General features: G+C 42.7%; 3 protein-coding genes across 4 annotated transcripts; 1 reads left to right on the forward strand and 2 right to left on the reverse strand.

Annotated features, from left to right (window-relative positions):
* Positions 1–138: 138 nt before the first annotated feature.
* Positions 139–6,015, reverse strand: akap17a (A-kinase anchoring protein 17A). The gene is made up of 7 exons (XM_088414208.1): positions 5,853–6,015; positions 4,558–4,898; positions 4,164–4,382; positions 3,489–3,701; positions 2,330–2,478; positions 2,006–2,246; positions 139–1,806 (listed from the first exon to the last, which is right to left on the reverse strand). The coding sequence occupies exons 2-7, from the start codon at positions 4,894–4,896 to the stop codon at positions 1,015–1,017; spliced, it is 1,953 nt and encodes a 650-aa protein (XP_088270334.1). The 5' UTR covers positions 4,897–4,898; positions 5,853–6,015; the 3' UTR covers positions 139–1,014.
* A 1,213-nt stretch (positions 6,016–7,228) lies between these two features.
* Positions 7,229–13,855, reverse strand: sowahca (sosondowah ankyrin repeat domain family Ca). The gene is made up of 4 exons (XM_088415953.1): positions 13,340–13,855; positions 11,525–11,874; positions 10,575–10,964; positions 7,229–8,964 (listed from the first exon to the last, which is right to left on the reverse strand). Exons 1-4 carry the CDS (start codon positions 13,707–13,709, stop codon positions 8,509–8,511), a joined length of 1,566 nt encoding a protein of 521 aa, XP_088272079.1. The 5' UTR covers positions 13,710–13,855; the 3' UTR covers positions 7,229–8,508.
* A 440-nt stretch (positions 13,856–14,295) lies between these two features.
* On the forward strand, positions 14,296–21,590 carry septin10 (septin 10). 2 transcript variants are annotated; one of them, XM_088415954.1, is made up of 10 exons: positions 14,296–14,463; positions 15,077–15,191; positions 15,832–16,027; positions 16,103–16,289; positions 18,099–18,260; positions 18,334–18,430; positions 18,747–18,915; positions 18,994–19,126; positions 19,196–19,374; positions 19,830–21,590. In XM_088415954.1, the coding sequence occupies exons 1-10, from the start codon at positions 14,434–14,436 to the stop codon at positions 19,843–19,845; spliced, it is 1,284 nt and encodes a 427-aa protein (XP_088272080.1). In that variant the 5' UTR covers positions 14,296–14,433; the 3' UTR covers positions 19,846–21,590. The 2 variants fall into 2 exon arrangements, with proteins under 2 accessions (XP_088272080.1, XP_088272081.1); XM_088415955.1 differs by lacking the exon at positions 19,830–21,590 and having other exon boundaries at positions 19,196–19,378.
* Positions 21,591–21,707: the final 117 nt, after the last annotated feature.

Here is a 21,707-nt window from a genome sequence, read left to right on the forward strand (position 1 = left end):
GTTCACTCACACTCCAACAGAGAATTTCATGGTAGACACTATTGGACATTTGCTCGCGTCCATTCGTGACCCGAGTGCAGAAAGCTAATAAGTTAAACGTGACATTTCAGTTCATAGGAATCATAAGCAAAATCATGATACATAAACATACAAAGGCTGGAAATTTTATTGTTATTTTGGGGTGAACATGCTCCAGTAAAAGTGGCACAAGATTGGACAAAAGCAGAAACTAAGCACCGTCTCCAGTCCCTTTATAAGCTACCGTGTGAGCATGAAGGCAAGGTTTGAGAGTTTTTACATTCCTTTTCTTGTGTGGGAAATGCTGCTTGCTTAATCAGCCTAGATTGCAACCATTCTTCTGAGCGTTAAATCTCGAAACTTGGTCACACTAACAACAACCCCCACCCCAAAAGAAGAAAATAAATATCCTCCGGGGAATCAAGATGCGTTCAAAACACTTGAAAAAGTCATTACAGAATTCCTGAGCGTTCTCGGGCTGCTTCAAAAGACAAACTTGAAAGAAGAGTTAAAAAAAACAAAAACAAAAAAACAAAACATTCGAGGCAGCAGAGACAAGTCTTCAAGTGGTCAGTTCACATTTTTGCAAGAGCAGCTTTCCAAACCTTGAGTTGCAGCACAAGTGGTCACAAAGTTTGTTTGGGATTAATCCTAAACACATTAGGTTCCCTAGGAATATGAATTTTTGTAAAACACTTGCCAATTGACTTTTATGTCATGTTTGTTTGTATGCCAGTGCACAAATTGGTTATTGTTGTCCTGTGAGGTCGGCACACGTCTTGACAATTTCTTTCATGTCCGGGCTTGGGATCGTGTAATGGAGGCACTCTCCGAGAACTGAACCTGTGCTGAGTGTTGAAATTTAAAAAAATAATAATAATTAAGCGTGTCCTCTAATGTTTTTTTGGCCTGCTTGGACTGATTCCACATTTGGACCGTTTTAACAACGCAATGTGAAACGAGAAAGTCGAAACGCAGAACCTGCTTGAAATGTGTTCATCTTCTGGTACGACTCCTGTCTTGACTGTAACTCCGCCTCCTGTAGCGCCGCCCGCAGCTGCTCCTGTCCCGGCTGCCGCTCCTGGACTTGCCTCTGCTGTACCTCCGGTGACCGTGCCTGCGGCTCCTCCCCCTGCTGTAGCTCCTCCCACTGCTGCTCCGACTCCTATCCCGGCTGGAGCTTGTGCTCCTGCTCCAGTGGCCGTGGCTCCGCCTCCCGCGGCGGCGCGGGCTGTCGCTCCTCCGGTGGCGGCTGGAGTTCCTGCGGCGGCTGCCGCTCCTTCGTCTCCCGCTATTCCTCCCGCGCTCCTTGCTGTATCTGCTCCTCACCTCCTCTTTCCTTTTCTCCTCTTTCTGCTTCTTCACATCTTGGCCGAACTTCCTCTCGTTTATCCCTCGATCTTTTCCGGAAATTTCAGGAACTTGTTTCTTTTTGGCCTCGGCGGCCTTCACTCCGTTCAGCTGAGCCGGGAGGGCCGCGTTCTCCCTGCCGGGATCGGGGACCTCCTCCACGACTTGCTCCCGCGTGTCGGGAGGTTTCTCAGGTTTGTCGCTGCCCTTTTTCATCATGTTGGACAGCAACTTTTCCCTCAGCTCCTTTTCCCGCCGCTGGAGGTCCAGGGCCCGTTCCTTCTCCAGCTCCACCTTAAGAAGCTCCTCCTGTTGCTTGCGCCGGCAGGCCTCCATGTGCTGGCGACGGGCGCGTTCCTCTTCCTGGCGAGCCTTCTCCTGCTTTTCCTGCTCCTCGCGCTCGGCGCGCTCCTTCTCCTGCTGCCGCTGTTTGGCCGCCTTCCAGGGTAGAGGAGAGGCAATTTGCCACACAAGAAAGGGAGAGCAAAGGACAAGTCATAAGTGTGGAAACATTGTGAGCGATTGAAAGATTTTCAAACTATGTGTTTATAGAGGATTGGGAGTGAAAGAGTTCATGAATGATCAAAAACAATCATCAATGAATTTGATCGTCGTACCTATAGAATGGACTTCCTACCTTGGCTCTGGCCAGCAGCTCAGCGACGAGTCGGATGGATTCCAGATTGCGCTGAACCAGGAGAAGCCTCCTTTCCTCCATGGCGATTTTCATCTGAAGCTTCTTCTGCTCCTCCTCCTGCTGCTTCCTCACCCTCTTCAAGTTCCTCCTCTCTTCTCTCTCCTGGATCTTCTGCTCGCGCTTGCGCAGCTTCTCCTCCTTCTTCCTCTCCCGCTCCTCTTCTTCCTGCTCCTTCTGTTTCCTGCAAAAGAGCACGTTTGGCCTGGGTCATTAACTGCTGGAATGACATCAAAATAGCCTTCATTTTTGAACACCGTGTCTTACCGCTCCTGCTCTTTACGCCGCTCTTCTTCTTCCTTCTCCCGCCGTTTCTGCTCCTCTCGCTGCTTCTCTAACTCTTGCAGCTTGAGCCTCTCCTGGTGTCGCTTCTTCACAGCTGACTCTCCCAGATGCTTGGTGGTGTCAAACGTCACCTGGGCAGAAGACAGACAGCAAATTTATTATTTTAAATTGACAATTTTAAAAAATTGTAATGTATCTAAACTTGCCACGCAGTGCCTCAAAACTTTAATGGATCAAATTGACCAGATAGATATGGAATAACCAAATATGATATTTGAGAAACGGTAAAAAACTATTTTATTTGGTAATAATAAGTAAAATGCATTTCTAAAGCACTTTTCACAGCAAGGACTCAAAATGTTGCAATGCATTAGCGAGAACTGTGGTTCCAAATTCACAAGATAGCTCGCGTAACATCCTCAGTTTTATTTTGCACTCGTCTACCCAAAAATTGGGTCACTATTTACACATTTACATCAAAGAGAAAGCATTGAAAGAAGGTCCCAGGGAGCTGACATTTCACCGAGATGGTGAGAACATGTCAAAGTTAAAAATGGCACGAGCCCTTAGCTAGCACACTATGAGGAGTGTGCCATCCATTGGCTAAAATTGTGAGAATGATGTGGAAGAAAATGACTCAAAAAGGATCAAAACACGGCACGAGTGTTAACTATGACACTGCTACTAAAGGTAAGTATGCGCGCTTACAGATACTATCATTTCACACGTAATGAAAATGACACCCGAGGTCTCCAAGCAAAACAGAAGGGAACGTGTGACTACTTTATTAGTAAACAAATGTAACTTAGGCTTATCACCTCCCTCGTCTCCAAGTGGAGATTTGTGCAACAGGCCGTTAATGCTCTCTTTAATTCGCCTCCCTCCCGACACGGCATGAGCAGCTCTGATTCTCATTCCATTAAAAGGTTTTAAAGGAGCCCGAGGACCGTGAGCCGAACCAGCTCAACTGCGCGTTCCGCTTGCGGCCTCCCACACGGCTCACATAAGAGGTCTAGATTAATTTCAGCATTAAAACCAACGACGTTTAACGGGTGCACGTGGGTCAATCAGTTGACCGTCAGAAACGAAAGAAGGCGAGTGGAATTGTGCAAGCTTTGCCGATCGAGGGGACGGAGCGTACCTTTATGTTGCAGGCCACGGCCTTTCCGTCATCTCCTTTCAGCATCAGCTTCATGCCGCGCAGCGTGTCCATGGCCTTGGTGAAGCCGCAGTATTCGTGATACTGCACATAAGCCTCAAAGTTCAGATGACCCCCAAAACTAAAAGTATTGAAGTTCTTGTCCAGCATCTCCTCTCTGTATGGATCCAGCATGGGAATGTCCACATTTCGCACCTGAATCAACAAATACGCTATATTTATTGTTCTTATTAATAAGGGTACAATCTTCCAAAGTTGACAAGATTTTCTGGTCTATGTAAGGTCATTTCCAAAATATCAGATGCATTTTTGTTTCCCAAAAATGAAAAGCAAAAGTATGGGCGCGTTGTAGAAACGGTAACTAAAAAATTAGATTCTTTTTTTTTTTTTTTTTTTTTCGACCCTGCTGACAATGGCCCTAAAACTCAACCAAACTCAAAGGGAACAATATTGGTGAAAAAAGCAGCGTGGGCTGCAGAATAGATTATGTACAAAAGCAGTCTGTTTTTTGGGGGGCGACGAATGCTTGTTATGGGGTATTTTTTAGCCTTTTAAGTGCTCCATTCCACGTTTTTCAAAAAAATCCCCAAAAGTTGTCAGCCACCGGCCGCATTGCTAGAGCAAATGCACACATAAAATGCAAAAATGAGTTGGTACCTTTCCAAAGGCCTGAAAGACAGCGATGAGGACCTCCTCACAGGGTCGATCAGGAGAACCGCCTTGTTTCTGGCTGAACCAGCGGCACGGGAGCCCCTCCAGGTGAATAGTGTCAGGACGCTCGCCCGGTAGCGTTTCATTCATGTCTTTGGCGTCTCGGAAAAACGAGTCCCAGTCGTGCCTTGTTGGGAAGTCCACTTTGTTTTCCACAGCGCGAACCTGGGGAAACAATTAAGAAGCTGAATCATGCTGTATTATTTCTCAGGATTAACTTTTTGTTTTTGGTAGGGGTTAGTCTTTTTTACTTTAAAAATGGCTTTGAACGGAAATTACTGTAGGTTTATAACACACGGAAATTTCATTTATTCTGATCAACATAGACAAAATAACTTGCCTTCAACACATCGGTAAATCCGCTAAGTTTGATGGTCTTGCCATCCAGGCGGCTCAACAGACTCTTAACAACTGTTTTGTTCTCCACTTCTCCATCAAAACGAATGAAGTCCATGGTGCTCTTAGAGACCCGCAGAGTCGAGAACTGGTCGGGCACCACCATAGCTTTTACCCTCTCCATTACCTCCCAGTTGGAGATACTTTTTCCCGGCAGCTTAAGTTGGGGGAGCGTGACGCTGATGGTCATTTTGGCGATGGGCTTCAAGTACATGTTGTGCTCAGCGGAGAGGCACACTGCCTCTGTGGTGTCATGGACGATGGTGGTCATTGCGGCAGACATCACTGAAAGTTGAGATGATTACTAGTGTTGGAAACTTCAGAATAACGTTGAAAATCCGGTATTTAGGATTTTTAAGGCTATGGTTTGATTTGTTTACTGAACGAGCCTCCAAGATGACTTTCAATCCTATTTTATGAAGAAAAAAAATGTACATTGGAACTGGAGTATTTTTAGAAGTTCTGAGTTCTCTGGATGTATAACCCCTGTATGAGTGCGCCCCTGATAGAGCTCTTTCAATATCTGATACAGATTTATCAACAAGAGGCCATTCTCGTCTTGAAAATCGGTGCCTTCAATCAATTGTTCTCAATATTTCTTTCAATGATGTATACACCCTTATTTTATCAGCCAAATGCCACAGCACAAAGATATTTTGCATGAAAAAAAACATGTAAAACAGAGTGGTGTGCTGTACTTGTTTAATTAAATTATTTAAAACAAATACAATACTTTTGCAAAGGCGACACTATGACAAATCAGCAACATGTGCTTTATGTTCCAGTATATGTATTTCTAATTTGAAAAGGTCATCTGCAGAAACTCCGTTAAAAACTCACGTGCCCCCCGAAAAGTGATACACCTCCAGAGTTTAGACTCCTCAGTCAGTCACACTTGCATGTTCTCGCGCAATGAACGTTGCAAACGCTGCAGGATCTCTTCGTAGTGCGCTAAACTTTCTGACATATTCATATACTTATTTTCATGTACAGTACTTACGTTGAAGCCAACTAAATTAAGACGGCGTGCTTTCAAAGACTCAATTCAAAGGTGTTTCTGTTTTTTTAATCCGCCATCCCACTTCTTACACCAAATTAAAAACAATCTGCAATGATGCGAACGGTAACAGAGACAAATATTTTAATTCGGCTACGCTGCGTACTTCGAGGTCTCTAGTAAATGTTGGCTATTACAGGCTAGCCTAGTTAGCATGGATAGTTTCCTTGACGCGCACTTACCTTAAAACCCCGAGCCGTGTAGTTTGAAAGAAGCTCTTAAAACTCCCCCTTTGACCAAAAATGAAAAACGTCGCACATTTGGTAATCTCGCGGCAAAAAGCAATTAAATCATTTTGAGGGCAGCCAACGACCCGCGGTGGCATATGAACACAAGAAAAGCCACTTCCGCATGATCTCAACTTTGACCTCTGAGCGGACCAACGAGTACAAATGAAAAAAACTCAAGGTTGTCTAGGACAGCGACACTGTGTGGAACTAAGCAAACATGACATATTACCATTATGGAGTTTTAAAAATAAGAATAGACAAGTAAACCTTTTTGAATTTATTGATTCATTTTGTTGGATACCTGCTATGCAAAGACAGTACAGGAATTAGATTCTTCTATTTGGTTGTAATATGAATATTATTTTACTATTATTATTATTATTATTATTATTATTATTATTATTACTGTCACCACTGTTAAATAAATTAATACAAATCATAGCAAGTATCACGTTAGCACGGATTTAGAACAAAAACATAGTTAGCTATAGATAGATAGATAGATAGATAGATAGATAGATAGATAGATAGATAGATAGATAGATAGATAGATAGATAGATAGATAGATAGATAGATAGCTAGATAGATAGATAGATAGATAGATAGATAGATAGATAGATAGATAGATAGATAGATAGATAGATAGATAGATAGATAGATATCGAATTAGACGGCATTATACTTGGTCGGAGCCCACCATTATTTTAATTTGTTGCATGTCTGGCTGGCTTCATCAATGTGACTCAGTTGCCCCGGTCGGACTGAATGTGAGCTCGATTGAATATGGATTAGTCCAAGCAGGGAGCACCAGTGGCACCGATTCCCTGAAAAGATGGCAGGGAAATTTACATAACAGGCATTACTCTCCTTTGGCTGTGTATGTAGGTCAGTGGCTGCAGTCAGGCAGCCTCTCACCCAATAAGCAGTTATATAAAAGCGGCCTAAAGCAACTAGGAAGCTCGTGTGAGACTTAAGCAGTGCACTGATCTCCCAAATTACTTGAGACTAGATGATGGGCGAGAATCTATACACTTCAAGACTTACTGTATTTCCATGAGTGTCATGTGAGGACACAGCAAAATAGCATATTGAAAGGCCCGGAGAACATGGCGCACACTTGCATATTAAATGTGGTGAACAGGTGCGCGACGACGCCTCTGCAATATTGAGAGCGATGTTACACAAGTCAGCTGTGGCTATTGAGCAAATGCGGGACATCAAAACATCAATTATTCAGCATGGGCAGACAATTGCTGACTAGCGTCAGCGGGGAGAGTGTTAACTAATCCCATGACTTGAGTTCATCATTAAACATGAGGCGATGCGATACTAGCGATTGCTTTATTTCACATTTAAAGAAGGGGCAGATGGAAAACAATCAAAGTGGCTGACGGTATTTAGGTAAACAGTTCTTACACTCATGCGGATAAAACAATGATTTCATGATACTACTATAGTACAGATTTCCACTTATACAGTAAATCCAGCTAACTACCAACCCATAATTGAGGCGATCATTTCCTTAAGGAAGGCGCACATACAGCAAAGATTATCAGGATATTCGAAAGTCCATTCACATTAAACAAACAGCGAATAATTACATTTATACATGTGAAGTTCCACCAGCTTTAAAACAAATGCATTCCAGAAGGATGAATGTGACTGTGCTTGTTTGATTGCATATTTACGGATGCGTGCTACGTCGGTCGTCGAGGTCCCTGAACTCACTCGTGTCGTATTTACGGACAGCAGATTTCAAAAGAGGCACAACGTGAAATAAGCGGCAAAAATTAGCCACTATTTCCAATTATGCTTGAGTTGAACGTGTAAACTTGACTGGTAGCAGAAACAACACACCGATATTGAGTAGATTTGAGGTATTCAAACTAAGTAAACAGCTTTGTTTTTTGAATGATCCAAATCGCAAATATCACTAATAAGTGCAAAAATAACTCCTAAATTTAGTCAACAGCATGAAATATGACCAAAATTTGTCAAATGTGAATTTTAACTCATTCACTGTCGGCTCAGTTAAAAATATATTTTTGTCTTATAAAGCTGTCAATGGCAGTGAATATAAGTAGAGTAAAACTGGGTCTTTGACTATGAAAGACGTCAGTGGCAGTGAATGACTTAAACAGCAGTGTCATGTTAGACGTTTGTGCTTGTAATCCTGAAAGTGACAAGTGCAGATAGAAAAAAAATCACCGAAAAGTGAAAGCAGAATAATTCCAAACAATAACAAACTTAGGTCGAAGAAAAACATACTTTGTGTAGCTGTATTGTGCAGTAAAAACACAATTTCTGTTAAAAGTGATCAGTCTTCCATCGGTAATATATTACAAAGTTCCCTTCTACGAGTAAAAAAAATTAACGTCTAAAAATAAATTAGTAATATAACATGTAACAAAACATTCATTAAAAAAATGCTACTGAAATAATTTAGTCTCCAAGTGAAGAATTGAACAACAGGAACAAAAACCAAACTTCATTTCTTGAAAAAATGTTGACTAAAAAAAACTTTAAAAACATTTGTCCGTACAATAAATTCAAGTTATAAAAAGTCCATTAATGAAAACCACAATAAATAGCTGTTTTTGAAATACTTCACCCAAACAAATTGGAGAGCGGCCGTGTTCGCTGCGGGGTGCTTGGAGGCTCATCCCTCCCGACTTCCCCCGTGTCCCTGAAGGAGGCGCTGTGTATAATTTGCGCCCTGTGTCTCCCGCGATGCAGTCGAGCGTTCAACCTGCTCAGGGACGATTTGCGAAGGATTCCTCCCTTGGTTCTCCCGTTACTTAGCGCCTCCTCGCCGGAATCCGCTGACTGGGTCAGGAGACGCAGCGGGTTCAGGTTCCCCTGGAGAACTTTGGGGAACCTCCAGCCTCGTGCCCCGCTGAAGTTGGAATGTTCCTTGTCTGGCTCCGCCCCTGGCGAGCTCAACTCTCCTTGTTCCCGAAGGTCAGCGGGCAAAGGTGCGGGGAGGTACTGGAAGGCTCGTCTGCCGCTGTAATCCCTCACCTCGGGGTCCGCCTCCCAGTCGGAGAGGAGCACGCGCACCACCTGAGAATCCAGAAGGAAATAGGAAAACATTCGAAACAATTCCCCTTGGGGTATGTGAAGGCGCTTCAGGGTGTACGTCAAATTTTGACGAAGGTTTCTGCAGGTTTCAGCAACTGCAACAATGCTTTTCAAATTAAGAGCAAACTGAATGGAAGATGAAGCAACTTATTAACTTGTTTTGTTTGTTTTCATGTTTGCACATTGCATGCCTTTATTTTGCTATCTTTCATATGGATGCATACTTTCATTAGTGATGCAATTTTTCTGCCTTTTGGCGTGGCCGAATTAAAAAAAAAAACTACCAAAAAAAAAAAAAATAAAAACTACAAAAAAAAAAAAAATACTAAAAAGTGTCCCAATTTTTTGCCCCAAATATTATTTATTATTTTTAATGGAAAAATGCTAGTAATAATGATAAATTAATAAATTAAATTAAATAAATAATTAAATCATCCCCAAAAAAGCGAACACCAAATTTGGCTTATTTTATGGGCTATGCATTTTTGCCGAGATGAATAACCCAAAATGTTACAACAGTTTATTTTAGACTCAATTTGGGTTATTTTCAACAAACGCTTTTAACAAAATAAATAACTAACCAAAACAAAGCCCACAAAAAAAAACTAACCCAAAACTTGGGTTATTCATTCTTATCAACTTACTAGTTTCAAAGAATAACCCTCAATTTTGTTGGGTCTCTTTTTGCCCCAACCGTGCGCAAAACCATGCTTGTTAGCTTCACTGGTCCTGCTCAACTGGCGACCGAGCTGAGGTGCGAGCCGCCTCTTCCCCAAAGTCAGCTGGGACGCACGCCAGCTCATTTGCAATCCCAATGAGGCCAATCACTATAGAAACGCTTTCCATTGGGCATTTCTTACCCATGCATAGTTACCACTTGTGTGTCGTTTGTACTTCGTCCTAAGTGCATAATATACTGTTCTTAGCTTCTGTGATGTTATACAGTTTTAGATGACAGGCATGGGCCGATAATAGATTCTGACGGTGCGATATGGGCAAAAATCAATTTAAATAAACTTTCATCAATTTTTAACTTTACTTTTGAACAGAGTTTATACAGATTACAGGTTAGTCTGAAACTGAAAAAAAAAAAACTATTACTTAAAACGCTTGAGATACAAAATGTCAGTCGATCCTTATTTAAATAATTATAAATAAAGATTTGTCCACGGAAAAATATTCAACTTAAAAGTGTGCTCATTTGGAATCATAGTAGAGATGCGTTGACAAAAACAAACATTTAAGTTGACAGGTAACGAGAGGCGGCACATGACATGCTCCAACCATTCTCGTGTTTGTGTTGCTTGTTTCATTTAAAATCTCTAGCGCCCCCATCAAGTACCTCCAGGGGTACTGATAGCACTGCGCTAGGGAGCTGAAATCTCACCCAGATGGCGACAACATGTCAAAATTCAACTTGGCACAACGGCTTTGTCATCACTTTACAGGAGTTTCCGATCCCTTGTCTAAACTACTGTAAGAACGACGCGGAAGAAAATGAGCCAAAACGGATGAGAATAGCGCTCAAGGGCGCCCTCCAAATTGCAAACTAGCGCCCGCGGCTTGCCCGACACGCCCAGCGCGCATCTTACCTGAGCGTGTCCATGCATGGCCGCCAGGTGCAAAGGCGTGTACCCGGCAGCCGACCTGACGTCGACGTTGACGGGCACGCCGTTGTCCTTGGCGAAGTTGAGCAGGCGGGAGAGCAGCTCGGCCTTGCCCTGCTTGGCGGCCCAGTGGAGGCAAGTGAAGCCGGTGACAAAGTCTTTCTTGGCAACCAGGCCGGCCTCCGCGGCCAGGAGGGGCCGCAGGCTCTCCCACAGGCCGTCCGAGGCGCACAGCATCCACTCGTGCTCCGTCGGGTCCAGGGTCACCGAGGCGCAGTCGTCGTCGGTCACCGAGGACAGGAGGGACGCCGAGTCGCCGTCGCTCCTCACCGAGTCTCGGAGGCGCGGGCCTCGATTGATGAGGGACCTCCGAACCTGGGGGGAGCGCGCCTGGGTCAAAATCTTCACTTTTGGTCCATCGGGAACAACATTTGCGGGCGTATTTTATTCAGCAGAAGACGGCAGATGGAACGTCGTCCGTTTGAAAGGAGTTGCTTCAAGTTCCCATGAATTTTCTCTTAATTTGAAAAGAAAACGACCGTTCCCATCAGAGCATCAACGATTTGATGTTGATACTGTATCTGAACACTTAAGAAAACGGAAAATGACCATATCATCAGAAATTCGGTCGCTCAACAATAAACATTCAGATTTTTTCAACTCTCCATGATTATCATTGTGTTGAAACGAAACAAGATCTTCACAACGGAATGTTTTTTTAATGACTAATAGTATGTTTGAAATACAGTCGTATGTCTAGTTACCATTAAATTCTATTACATGGGGCGTGGCACTTATCCGGAGGCGGCCATGTTTGTTATAGCTACAGACAATGACCGTGATGAAAAACGATGGAAATGCTACACGCTATCTCCCTTAAAAGACTGAGTTGGAAAAATCGATCAACAGTTTTGCCAAACTTATTGCGGACTCACCTGAGGAGAACAGTTCATCATCAGCTCGATGAAGTTCCTGCGGCTCCCTTTGGGCGTGTTGACGTCGAGACTGTGTTCCAGGCCTTCTAAAGCGTTGTCCTCAGACAGGCAGCTGGTCAGCAACGCCCGCTGGGATCCTTTGGACACCCTGCGGGACCCTCGGACCTGCTGGCCTTGGGAGGCGGCCTGATGGTCCGGATCGGGCACCCCGATCATTGGAGCCGACTCGCGCCGCCTCCGCTCCCTCAGCTTCACCTCCGCGCTTGCGGCGGTACTGTTGAGCTTGCTTGAAAGGGACGGGTCGGACTCCTTGACATCATCCATACCGCAGGGAGGTGGACTGGAAGCTTCTGAGAGACCAGAAAAAATGTTGGAAAATGCCATCGTTACTCGACTTAACATGGGTGTTTTTAGAATGCGGGAGGAACTCTGCACAGCTCGGATTCAAACCTGTAACCTGAGAACTCGTATATTTTTCACAGTTCAGAAAGAAATGATAATTCAGCTAATGCTTTTGTCCTCATTGAAAACCAGGCAAAAATGTTGGTTGTGATTTTCCAAAGTAAAAGCAAACGTTTGATTTTGACTTAACATAGTCTGCTGTCAAGGGGGACGAGAGATGGGATGATGCTGAAATTCGGAACTTTCATGAGCTTTTCATTAAGTTTCTGCATTTAATTGAAGCTTTTATGCTGTGACAGAGAAAGTGCGTTTTCAAATTAAGAGCAAACTAATTGGAACATTATGCTTGACTGTATTGGATTGACTTCCTTTGCTTTGTGTGTACAGTATTATTTTTTGTCAAAATTGTGCATTGTCAATGCAATTCTTTGACAGAGGAAGCATAAAGAAAATAGAGGATGCTACTCGATTGATCTTGTAGCGTTTCAGAATAAAATCTGCCTAGATATACCACTAAATTAGAAAGTTGAACAAATCAGACACGGACGGCGCAGAACCCTTGCATGTCAGTTTTTTATTCATCTAAAAATGTTTGTGCTGGTTGGTGGACATTTCACAAAAAAAAAAAAAAAAATCATAGGGGGTATGTCACCGACAAAATGATCTAAAAAAGTAATCCAATATCAACGTTTCTGCAGGTATGAGGAAAAATGTAAAAGGTCTCTGTTTTTTTTCTTAATGCCAAGACAGGAAAAGTACTGTACATTTTAAAATTAAGAGCAAACAAATTATATCATGAAGATGCTAAATTGTGTTGTAGTGACTCCTTTGCAAAGCTTTGTAAGCTTTATCTTTGTCAACATGGTGCAATTTCATTGCCAATGCAATTTTTTGACAAAGGAAGCCAAAATAAAACCGATGCTGTTTATATTTTCTGGAGTTGCTGAATAAACGTAGAGACACCACTAAAAATTTAGTTCCAAAGTTTTGATAAATCAGACATGGATGTCAAAGCACTGTTGCGGGTCATTTTTTATCATTTAAAAATGATTTGTGCTTGTTAGGAGAACCCGGGGTAAAAATATTCAACTTAAAGTGTAAACCATAAGTATTTAATCCAATAGAAAGGGTCGATTCACCTACAATTTACTTTTTTTATGGCATTTCAAAACAATGGATTTCAAATGTTTACCTGGGCTCAAACATTTCATATTTTCTGTTTAAAAAAGGAAGTACAAAAAATCGTCACAGTAATACACTGCTTCCTGTAAACCTCGTTATAGTGAACTGTCCTTTAATTATAGTTCATCAGCAAATCAACGGCTGCTTATATACATGCAAAGTCAGATTGTGAATATATAATCAAGTGATTGCTTGCAAGTAGACAAAAGACGCAGTTGCATGAAGACTCACCTGTTTGCTGTTTGTTGTCAGGTTCGCCGCTGACGAGGTTGTCGTCGTCCGGTGTTCGGTGCACGTTACCGTTGCACTCGCTTGCGTGCTCGTGCTCGTGCTCGTGCCTGTCCCCGTCCACGCTCGTTACCGCGCGCGCGCCACCGTGCTCACTCAAACGCACGTATTTCACGCCGCTTTCCACTTCTACCACAGCGAGCGTGTCAACGACGCGTCTCAAAGCTTCCTCTTCCTCGGACGGCTCACTCGCACCATCCCACGTCGCCGCGAAGTGATCGATCAGCTCCATCTGTTGGACTCGCCCTCCTCGCTCCATGAGGAACTCCCGCACGGCTTGGGACGTGCGCGGGGACGCCATTGTTGTCATCATCCCAGCAAATCGCTTAACTGCATGACAGCAAAACGTTTGGAAATGAGTTAGTTGTCATTTTAGTGGTCGATGACAGCATCTTCCACTGACTGACTGGGCCTCCTCCTTTCCTCCATCACGGGCTGAACAGTTTCAAGCCATGACCGATAGAGGGAGCGCATAGCCATTAATATCGTGGTCATTGTGTTGCATTGAGTTACCCCACGTAAATTTATCACTGCAGTTTTCTTATCGTACACATCTCAAGCTGTCATACACAAAGGAGATCATACTGCGTATAGAGTGCTTTTTTTCTTTATAGATAGGAAAATATTGGAAATATGTCAAACACAAATCAGCTTTGGGTCTGTTACTCTGAAGAGTTATCAGATTTCCTGAGTATTAAGAACGCAACACCAGTTAAGACTGTACCAACTAAAAAGGGGGACTCGTGTAAAAAAATGGTTCAATAAAACATTTTCGGACACATCCATATTTTATTTTGAAAAATATTTTCTCACATAAATTGCACACTTACATTTTAACTCCCAATTACGTCGTGTGTTGAGTAAATTTGCAAAAGAACAATGGGGACTTAACCCGTCTTCTTTAACTTGGTCCAATCTGGCCGTGGCGAGGCGGTCCCATTCAGTAGGATTCTTTGGGGAAAAAGAATTCGACTTTTAATAAGTTTTTGCTGTTTTCTGTCTCGTATCTACGTGATTTCAACATTTCGTCAAAAAACATGGCCTCTTCCGCTGTTGCTCCGCAACCGGTTTGTATTGATCTTTTTGTTGATCGCTCTAATAACAATCATAGTCGAGCAGGGAGTGTCTGGGGCTACACTCAAGTTAGCTAGCCGTACAACTAGCACAACTTCTCTTCTCTGCAAATTAAGTAACTCTTTCGTTCAAACACCCAAAGAAAAATTCGCGTTTCTAATTATTGTTATCGTGCACGCTGACTCCCAATTTCATTGATGCTTCGATCATCGGCCCAGAAATATGTATTAGCAGAGAGGCGTTAGCGTTAACGAATCAATGACGTCACCGAAGCGACTTCTGTGAAGTTGTTCCGTCGTTCAAGGTTCTTTATAAAACGTCAATGGATTCGGATTCGTTTATCAGAACACAACATGGTGGCTTTATTGTAGTTCTGATTGTCATCACTTAGTTTTTTTTTTTTTTATATAATGGAAACAGTCATGTCTTAAAATCGAAATCACGTACCTCCTTTATTGTTTAGAAAACACACTTGTTTGGGCTAATTGTAAACGCAACCCACGTAACAGGATTTTATGACACATATCAGTGTTTTACATTTCAGAGCGTGCTTCTGTTTTTAGTTGAGTGGAAGATGACATTTTAAGAATGTGATGTGTTATTTAGGATAAGGGAGTCCGGCCTCTCTCCCTGGCAGGCCACGTGGGCTTTGACAGCCTACCAGACCAGTTGGTCAACAAGTCCACCGATCAGGGTTTCTGCTTCAACATCCTCTGCATCGGTATGACACATGACGCTCACGTGGTGGAAGTCACAAAAAACACCAATGTCCATTTACGAGAACATCAAAGATCCCACGTGAAGTAATATTGGGTTAGAGTTTCTTGACATTTCTTTTAAAGAGTCCAGACATTCCATCCTAGGTACATATTCATATTTTGCCTTCTTATTTTTATTTTAAGTGTTTCGCTAAAGGTCTAAACATGGCTGGTTGGTTAAGAAGTACGAATTAAGCATGAAAAGAATTACTTTGGTACTCGGTAATCAGTTTAGGTGATAAGTACTAAATTTATCAATTACTTGAGTAAATCAAGTGCTCCAGGTTCTAAAGCATACTTAAGTTTCAGTAATTGTTTACTCTTAATAATTATTTCATTTGGGGCCAGCTGTTTTTAAACACTCCTTGAGCCAAACATTTTGAAAAAAAAAGATAAAATTAAGTACATGAGATTGAATGTTCGGCCTTTTTAAAAAAAAAAATGTCTTTGGGATTGAATGAGTTCATATTGATTTGACGACAATAGCCGTCAGCGGCAGTCATTGAGTTAATATTATTTCAACAAGTGTTATTTATCATTTATGGTTCTGCAATTAATAATAACGCACATGGTTTTGTCATCATCGTTTGTGTGGGCCTTGAGGCGAGACGGGTATCGGCAAGTCCACCCTGATGGACACGTTGTTCAGCACCAACTTTGAAAACTTTGAGTCGTCCCACTTCGAGCCTCAGGTGAAGCTGCGAGCTCAAACGTACGACCTGCAGGAGAGTAACGTGCGTCTGCGCCTCACCGTGGTCAACACGGTGGGCTTCGGGGACCAAATGAACAAACAGGAGAGGTCGGAACCGCCGTGGGGGGCGCGCGTGCGTGCCGTTCCCCGACGGCGTTCGTGGCTAACCGTCCTGTCTTGCAGCTACCAGCCGGTGGTGGACTACATCGACAGGCAGTTTGAGAGTTACCTGCAGGAGGAGCTGAAAATCAAGCGCTCCCTTTTCAACTATCACGACTCGCGGGTCCACGCCTGTCTGTATTTCATCTCCCCCTCGGGCCACTCCCTCAAATCCCTGGACTTGGTCACGATGAAGAAACTGGACAGCAAGGTAAAAAGCTTTCCGACGCCTGGCGTTTGCGGGCGACTAAATATGATTCCATATTTTCAGTACTTGGACTTTATAAAATAAGTGGTCTGATGCTTAGCAAAACGAATGGGTCAATGTCAAATTCATCCCGTTTCTTAGCCTACCAAAACGTTTTGGTGGCGGCATATTACTCTGCGTAGTAAACCTTTTTTTTTTTTGTAAAGTTCCCCTCAAGGAAGAAGAAAACATTATATATATCAGTATCATGCCACATATATTAACTCCGCGGTGACTGAATGATATCAGTATCATTCTAGATATATTAACTACAGTATCATTGACTACACTAATGGACCCACTTGTCAATGATGACAATGAAAGTGTGTATGTGAACACACACACATAATTAACCTACATTTCGGACTGTAAGTGCTACTTTTTTCTCATGCTTTGAACCCTGTGGCTTGTAGTCCAATGCAGCTAAAACTTCAGTTGTTTTTTTTATAGCCACCAGGGGGCAATCTCCTGGTAAACAAAGGGATTTGTATAAAATATAGGGATAGTATAATATTTATACACTATATCACATATAGATAATATATATATATGTATAAAATGTAAGAGAAGTTTAATGTCCCACTTAACTTAAAAATATGTCCGAGTTAAATTTAGTATGGAAAAAAATACTGTGGGAAATGGCTGCGAATTTATACATGTTTTCAAGATAAATTGCTGGCTGGGTGAAATTGTAGCCCTTTGAATCGTAATCAAATGGTGAAGTGGTGCGAGATTGCCAACGCGCTTTTCAGAAGGCGCTCGCAGGTTTTCCCATGCTCTCTTGGTTGTCGCTGACGGGAAGCGCTAGTAAGCCAGGATTTGCGTGTGAAAAGAGAAAGACACACACACACACACAAAAGCACTGGAATGTCCACACACGCAAAGACACACACTCACAAGTTGTTGCTTTGTGTCTGTGTACAGACAGGCGGAGAAAGAGACATTTTGTTGTTGAAGAGACAGTTAGCTACACGCTCTGTGTTGTTTGTGTGCTGCCTTCACTTGTGTTTTTTTTTTTTTTTTTTTCTATGTCTGACCCAAAAGCCCAAGCAGAAGAAGCATTCCTCTGTTTGACAAAATGACACACACACGGGTCAGGAATGCGGGGTGGCTCGGAGTGGGCCGCTGAGCCCCGAATAACATTGTTTATGTGCTTGCGCTGTGGAGGACACTCGCCTCACTTTTTCGGTCCGCCTCTTTGAAGGAATACGTGTTCGTTTCAGTTCGGCTTGGCTCCGCGTTAAAGTGGCAACTTGCAGTAGACAAAACCTGCGGATGGCAATCGACATGCTTAAAGTTACATAAACTTTGAGTATTTCATACTCCTGACCAATAATAAATGTTACATGTATGTATGGTGGCGTTTATATCCAAATCCACGTATGTCCAAAGTAATTACGTTTCAAAATGGCGACATATTTTTAATCATTAGTATCATGGGAGCCGTTTTTAGCCAAAAACTTGAAGGAAAAAAAATGTAAATAAGCACCCGAGATTGAACGTGTGCATTCTTGAAAAATGTAAAAATATATCTTTGGGATTGAATGAGTCAAAAGTATACATATTTTTTGTATGTGTAAACCGACACAACATAACAAAACAAAGAACTTAAAATATTGAAAATAAAAATCCATTTTGAACACTTTAAAACATGGAATCAAATCTAAAAACTAGCTTTGTGAAAGTGAACTTTCTAGAAAAAGAAATGAAAAAGTGCGCCTGTAAACCTAAAAAAAACCTACAAACGTGTTTGTATCGCAACGTGACGTGTAGGTGAACATCATCCCCGTCATCGCCAAAGCCGACACCATCAGTAAGAGCGAGCTGCACAAATTCAAAATCAAAATCATGAGCGAGCTGGTGAGCAACGGCGTCCAGATCTACCAGTTCCCCCTGGACGACGAGGCCGTCGCCAAGGTCAACACGGCCATGAACGTAAGCGCCTCTTTGTCATCGGAGTTCCTTCAACCTTTTCATTTTTTAAAAATTTGTTGCGGGTGTCGTTTAGGGCCACCTGCCTTTTGCCGTGGTGGGCAGCACGGAAGAAGTGGCCGTGGGCAACAAAATGGTCAAGGCTCGTCAGTACCCCTGGGGGATTGTCCAAGGTGCCTTGCCATTGTCGCTATAAGACAATTTCAAAATAAGTTGTTCCACGCTCCAATTCATTTGCTCTTAAATTAAAAAGATGTAGCTTCATCTGTTTTATTTCTGGCACATCTGCTGGAAAAATTGCAGTGCCTTCACGTACCCCCATTTGGTAACCGATGGGATGGATTAGACAGATTAGGATGACATTTTCCGCACATTCCGATAGAAGGAAAAATTCACGTCCTTACCATTGGAACGGAACTCGGAAGTAAACCAAGGAGCCAACTATGTATTTGAGCGCCATCCCATAATAACAGCGATGCACGCCCACAGTGGAGAACGAGAACCACTGCGATTTCGTGAAGCTTCGCGAGATGCTGATCTGCGTCAACATGGAGGATCTGCGGGAGCAGACGCACACGCGCCATTACGAGCTGTACAGACGCTGCAAGCTGGAGGAGATGGGCTTCAAGGACACCGACCCCGAGTGCAAGCCCGTCAGGTGACCGCCCTCGCACCCGCCTGAACGCGGGCGGTCCTAATAAACTGCCGCTGACAGCTTTGACGCGCTCGCGCGCAGTCTGCAGCAGACCTACGAAGCCAAGCGCCAGGAGTTCCTGGTGGAGCTGCAGAGGAGAGAGGACGAGATGAGGCAGATGTTTGTGCAGAGGGTCAAGGAGAAGGAGGCGGAGCTTAAGGATGCGGAGAGGGAGGTCAGAAATCGGATGGTCTTTAACCCCGCCGATTTGTCGTCCTCACGCCCGCCCGCTTTGGCTCCGCAGTTGCAGAGCCGCTTCGAGCAGCTGAAGCGCCTCCACGCCGAGGAGAAATCGGCCCTGGAGGAAAAGAGGCGACTCCTGGAGGAAGACCAGAGCTCCTTCGGCAAGAGACGCGCCGCCGCTCAGCTGCTGCAGGCCCAAAGCCTCACCGCCAACGGCAAGAAGGACAAAGACCGCAAGAAGTAAGGAAGGCTCGCTCGTCCGCTTCAGTTGGCAGACTGACAGAAATAAAATTTGGAGGACGTATTTTCTTAGGTGAAAAAAAATCACCTAAGCCAATACTCCTCCAAATTTTATTTCTGCTTCCTGTCAGCCAAGGATAGTTTTAGCGCCATCCTGTGGCAGGTTTTGGCCATTACAGACATTAAGTATTTGTGTTGCGCCGCTCACTCTCCGCTATTTGCAAATTCAATAAAATTGTATACTGCTGAAGTGAATTTGCAAATAGTAGCGTCTGTAATGGCCAAAACTTGCCACAAGACGGCGCCAAAGGCCTTAGTTTGGTGACCCTCTGCGCGGATGAAGCACGTATGATCAATTGAAACATTGAGATGCATTTTTCCAATCTTTCTGGTTGTTTGTGATATCTGCTGCTGCAAAAATGATCTGAAATGATTTTCACTACCCCCCCAACCAGTTCGGGCTTCATGTGAAGAATTGAGGGATGCAAGTCGAGTCTTGGTGGGCAGTTTTTAACACTAACCTGAAGCCTCCCACCATCGCCATCATCAACACCAGCAACACATTACAGTACTGTTTATGTGCCAAAGTTAAGACCTTTATGTACACTTTTTTTTTTCTGTAAATTGAACGTGTGGGTTTTAGACTTTCTTTTTTGTATGTATTCTTTTATGATATTCTACACGATACCTCCTTTGTTGTTTTTAAACCGGCTCTGGTAATGGTCGTTCATGTTTGGGCTTTTTAATGGACCTATGATGATTTTTATGGTACAGTCATGTCTTTCACTCATTCAATTCCTGAGACATATTTAAAAAAAATTGAAGACGTTCAATCCCATGTACTTGACATTGCTTTCAAGTTTTTGGCTAAAGGAGGGTCTAAAAATGACAATTACTGCAGATAATTAAGTGCTGAAGAAATCAATTACTTTTGTACTTTATTACCTAGTACCTAATTGATGAACGGTCGTTTTTAATGAAGTACCAAAGTAATTGCGCACATTTGGAGTGCCACAATAATCGATTATTTTAGGTAGGTAAGTCATAAGGTAATCAAATTACTTTTGTTACAAAAGTATGAATTTAGCTAAGTGCTGAAATAGTGTAATTCGGTAATAAAATACATAGAATCATGCTTTTAGGTCTTTTAGTACTGAGTTACCTTAAGAAATTATTATTAATCTATTACCTATTCGAACAATCACTTACCCAGTAAGTGCCAACGTACGTAATTGATTACCTTTGCAAATAAAATGCCAAAGTAATCGATTACCTTATGTGATTAAGTGCTAAATTAATCAAAACCTTTTAGGTCTTTTAGTACTTAGTTCCCTAAGGAACTGATTACTAATGTGATCAATTACCTTAGCACATTATTACCTCATTGATGAGCGATCGATTAGTTATAAATTTAGTTATAAATCCGGTACCAGACATTTTTGGGCCCTCCTTTAAGCCAAACGCTTTGAAAAAAGAAAAGACTTGTTTGAATAAGTTCTTGGAATTGAATGTCTGGACACACTAAAATAAATGTTTTTAGGATTGAAATGCATGAATATCCTCCTGAGAGCTAGCCTATTTATTTAATTCCACTGTTGTGTCCATTTTGTCTCAGCAAGACGGCAAAGTAACTGCATTCCACAAAGACGCGAGACATCAATGGAAAAGCCAGGATGTCCTCTATTGAGCACATTAGGACTTAGTAGACTAGCTCCAATGAGTCAAAAAATATCCAGTAGACCAAAAAGCAATGTCCACTCCAGTGGACATAAATGAACAGGCTAGGTCTTAGCAAGACAGCTTTAATCATAAAAGTCACCCACATCATTTTTGGATTTTTTCAAGTTTATGATAAACCTTTTGACTGTGTTTCAGAAAGCAAGTTTTAACTCTCCTAAGTTGTGTTTACCCGACTTTGAATCGGTTGCGGCATATTTACATCTACACTAGACAAAATAGAATGTTTGGCTTGCTCTCTTTTTTTTTTCTTCTTTGCACTTGGTAGAACTTAAACACACAATTTGGCGGTGCCGCTTTCATATTGTGACACTTTACACTTACACATGTGTTCCACGTGCCTTACGTGTTTCCGGTTTACGGCAGGGGGAGAAAAAATGGGCTTGTACACACAGTGAAACACACTGATGCCTGTTGGAGGGAACCTTTTTATATTTGTACTACACTCGTATTTATGAAATAAACAGTGTTACTCAGGAGGCGGCTTCTTTATTTCCGCCAACGGCAGTAAAATTCCGGATGGTGGCGGTTACGTGCCAGGCCGCCCACGGAAAAGCTTAAATCTACGTTCCGGAAATATGGGTCAATATCGCTAT

The sequence above is a fragment of the Hippichthys cyanospilos genome, chromosome 5 (genome assembly GCF_059441005.1).
Source record: "Hippichthys cyanospilos isolate Australia breed blue-spotted pipefish chromosome 5, RoL_Hcya_1.0, whole genome shotgun sequence".
Classification (NCBI taxonomy): domain Eukaryota; kingdom Metazoa; phylum Chordata; class Actinopteri; order Syngnathiformes; family Syngnathidae; genus Hippichthys; species Hippichthys cyanospilos.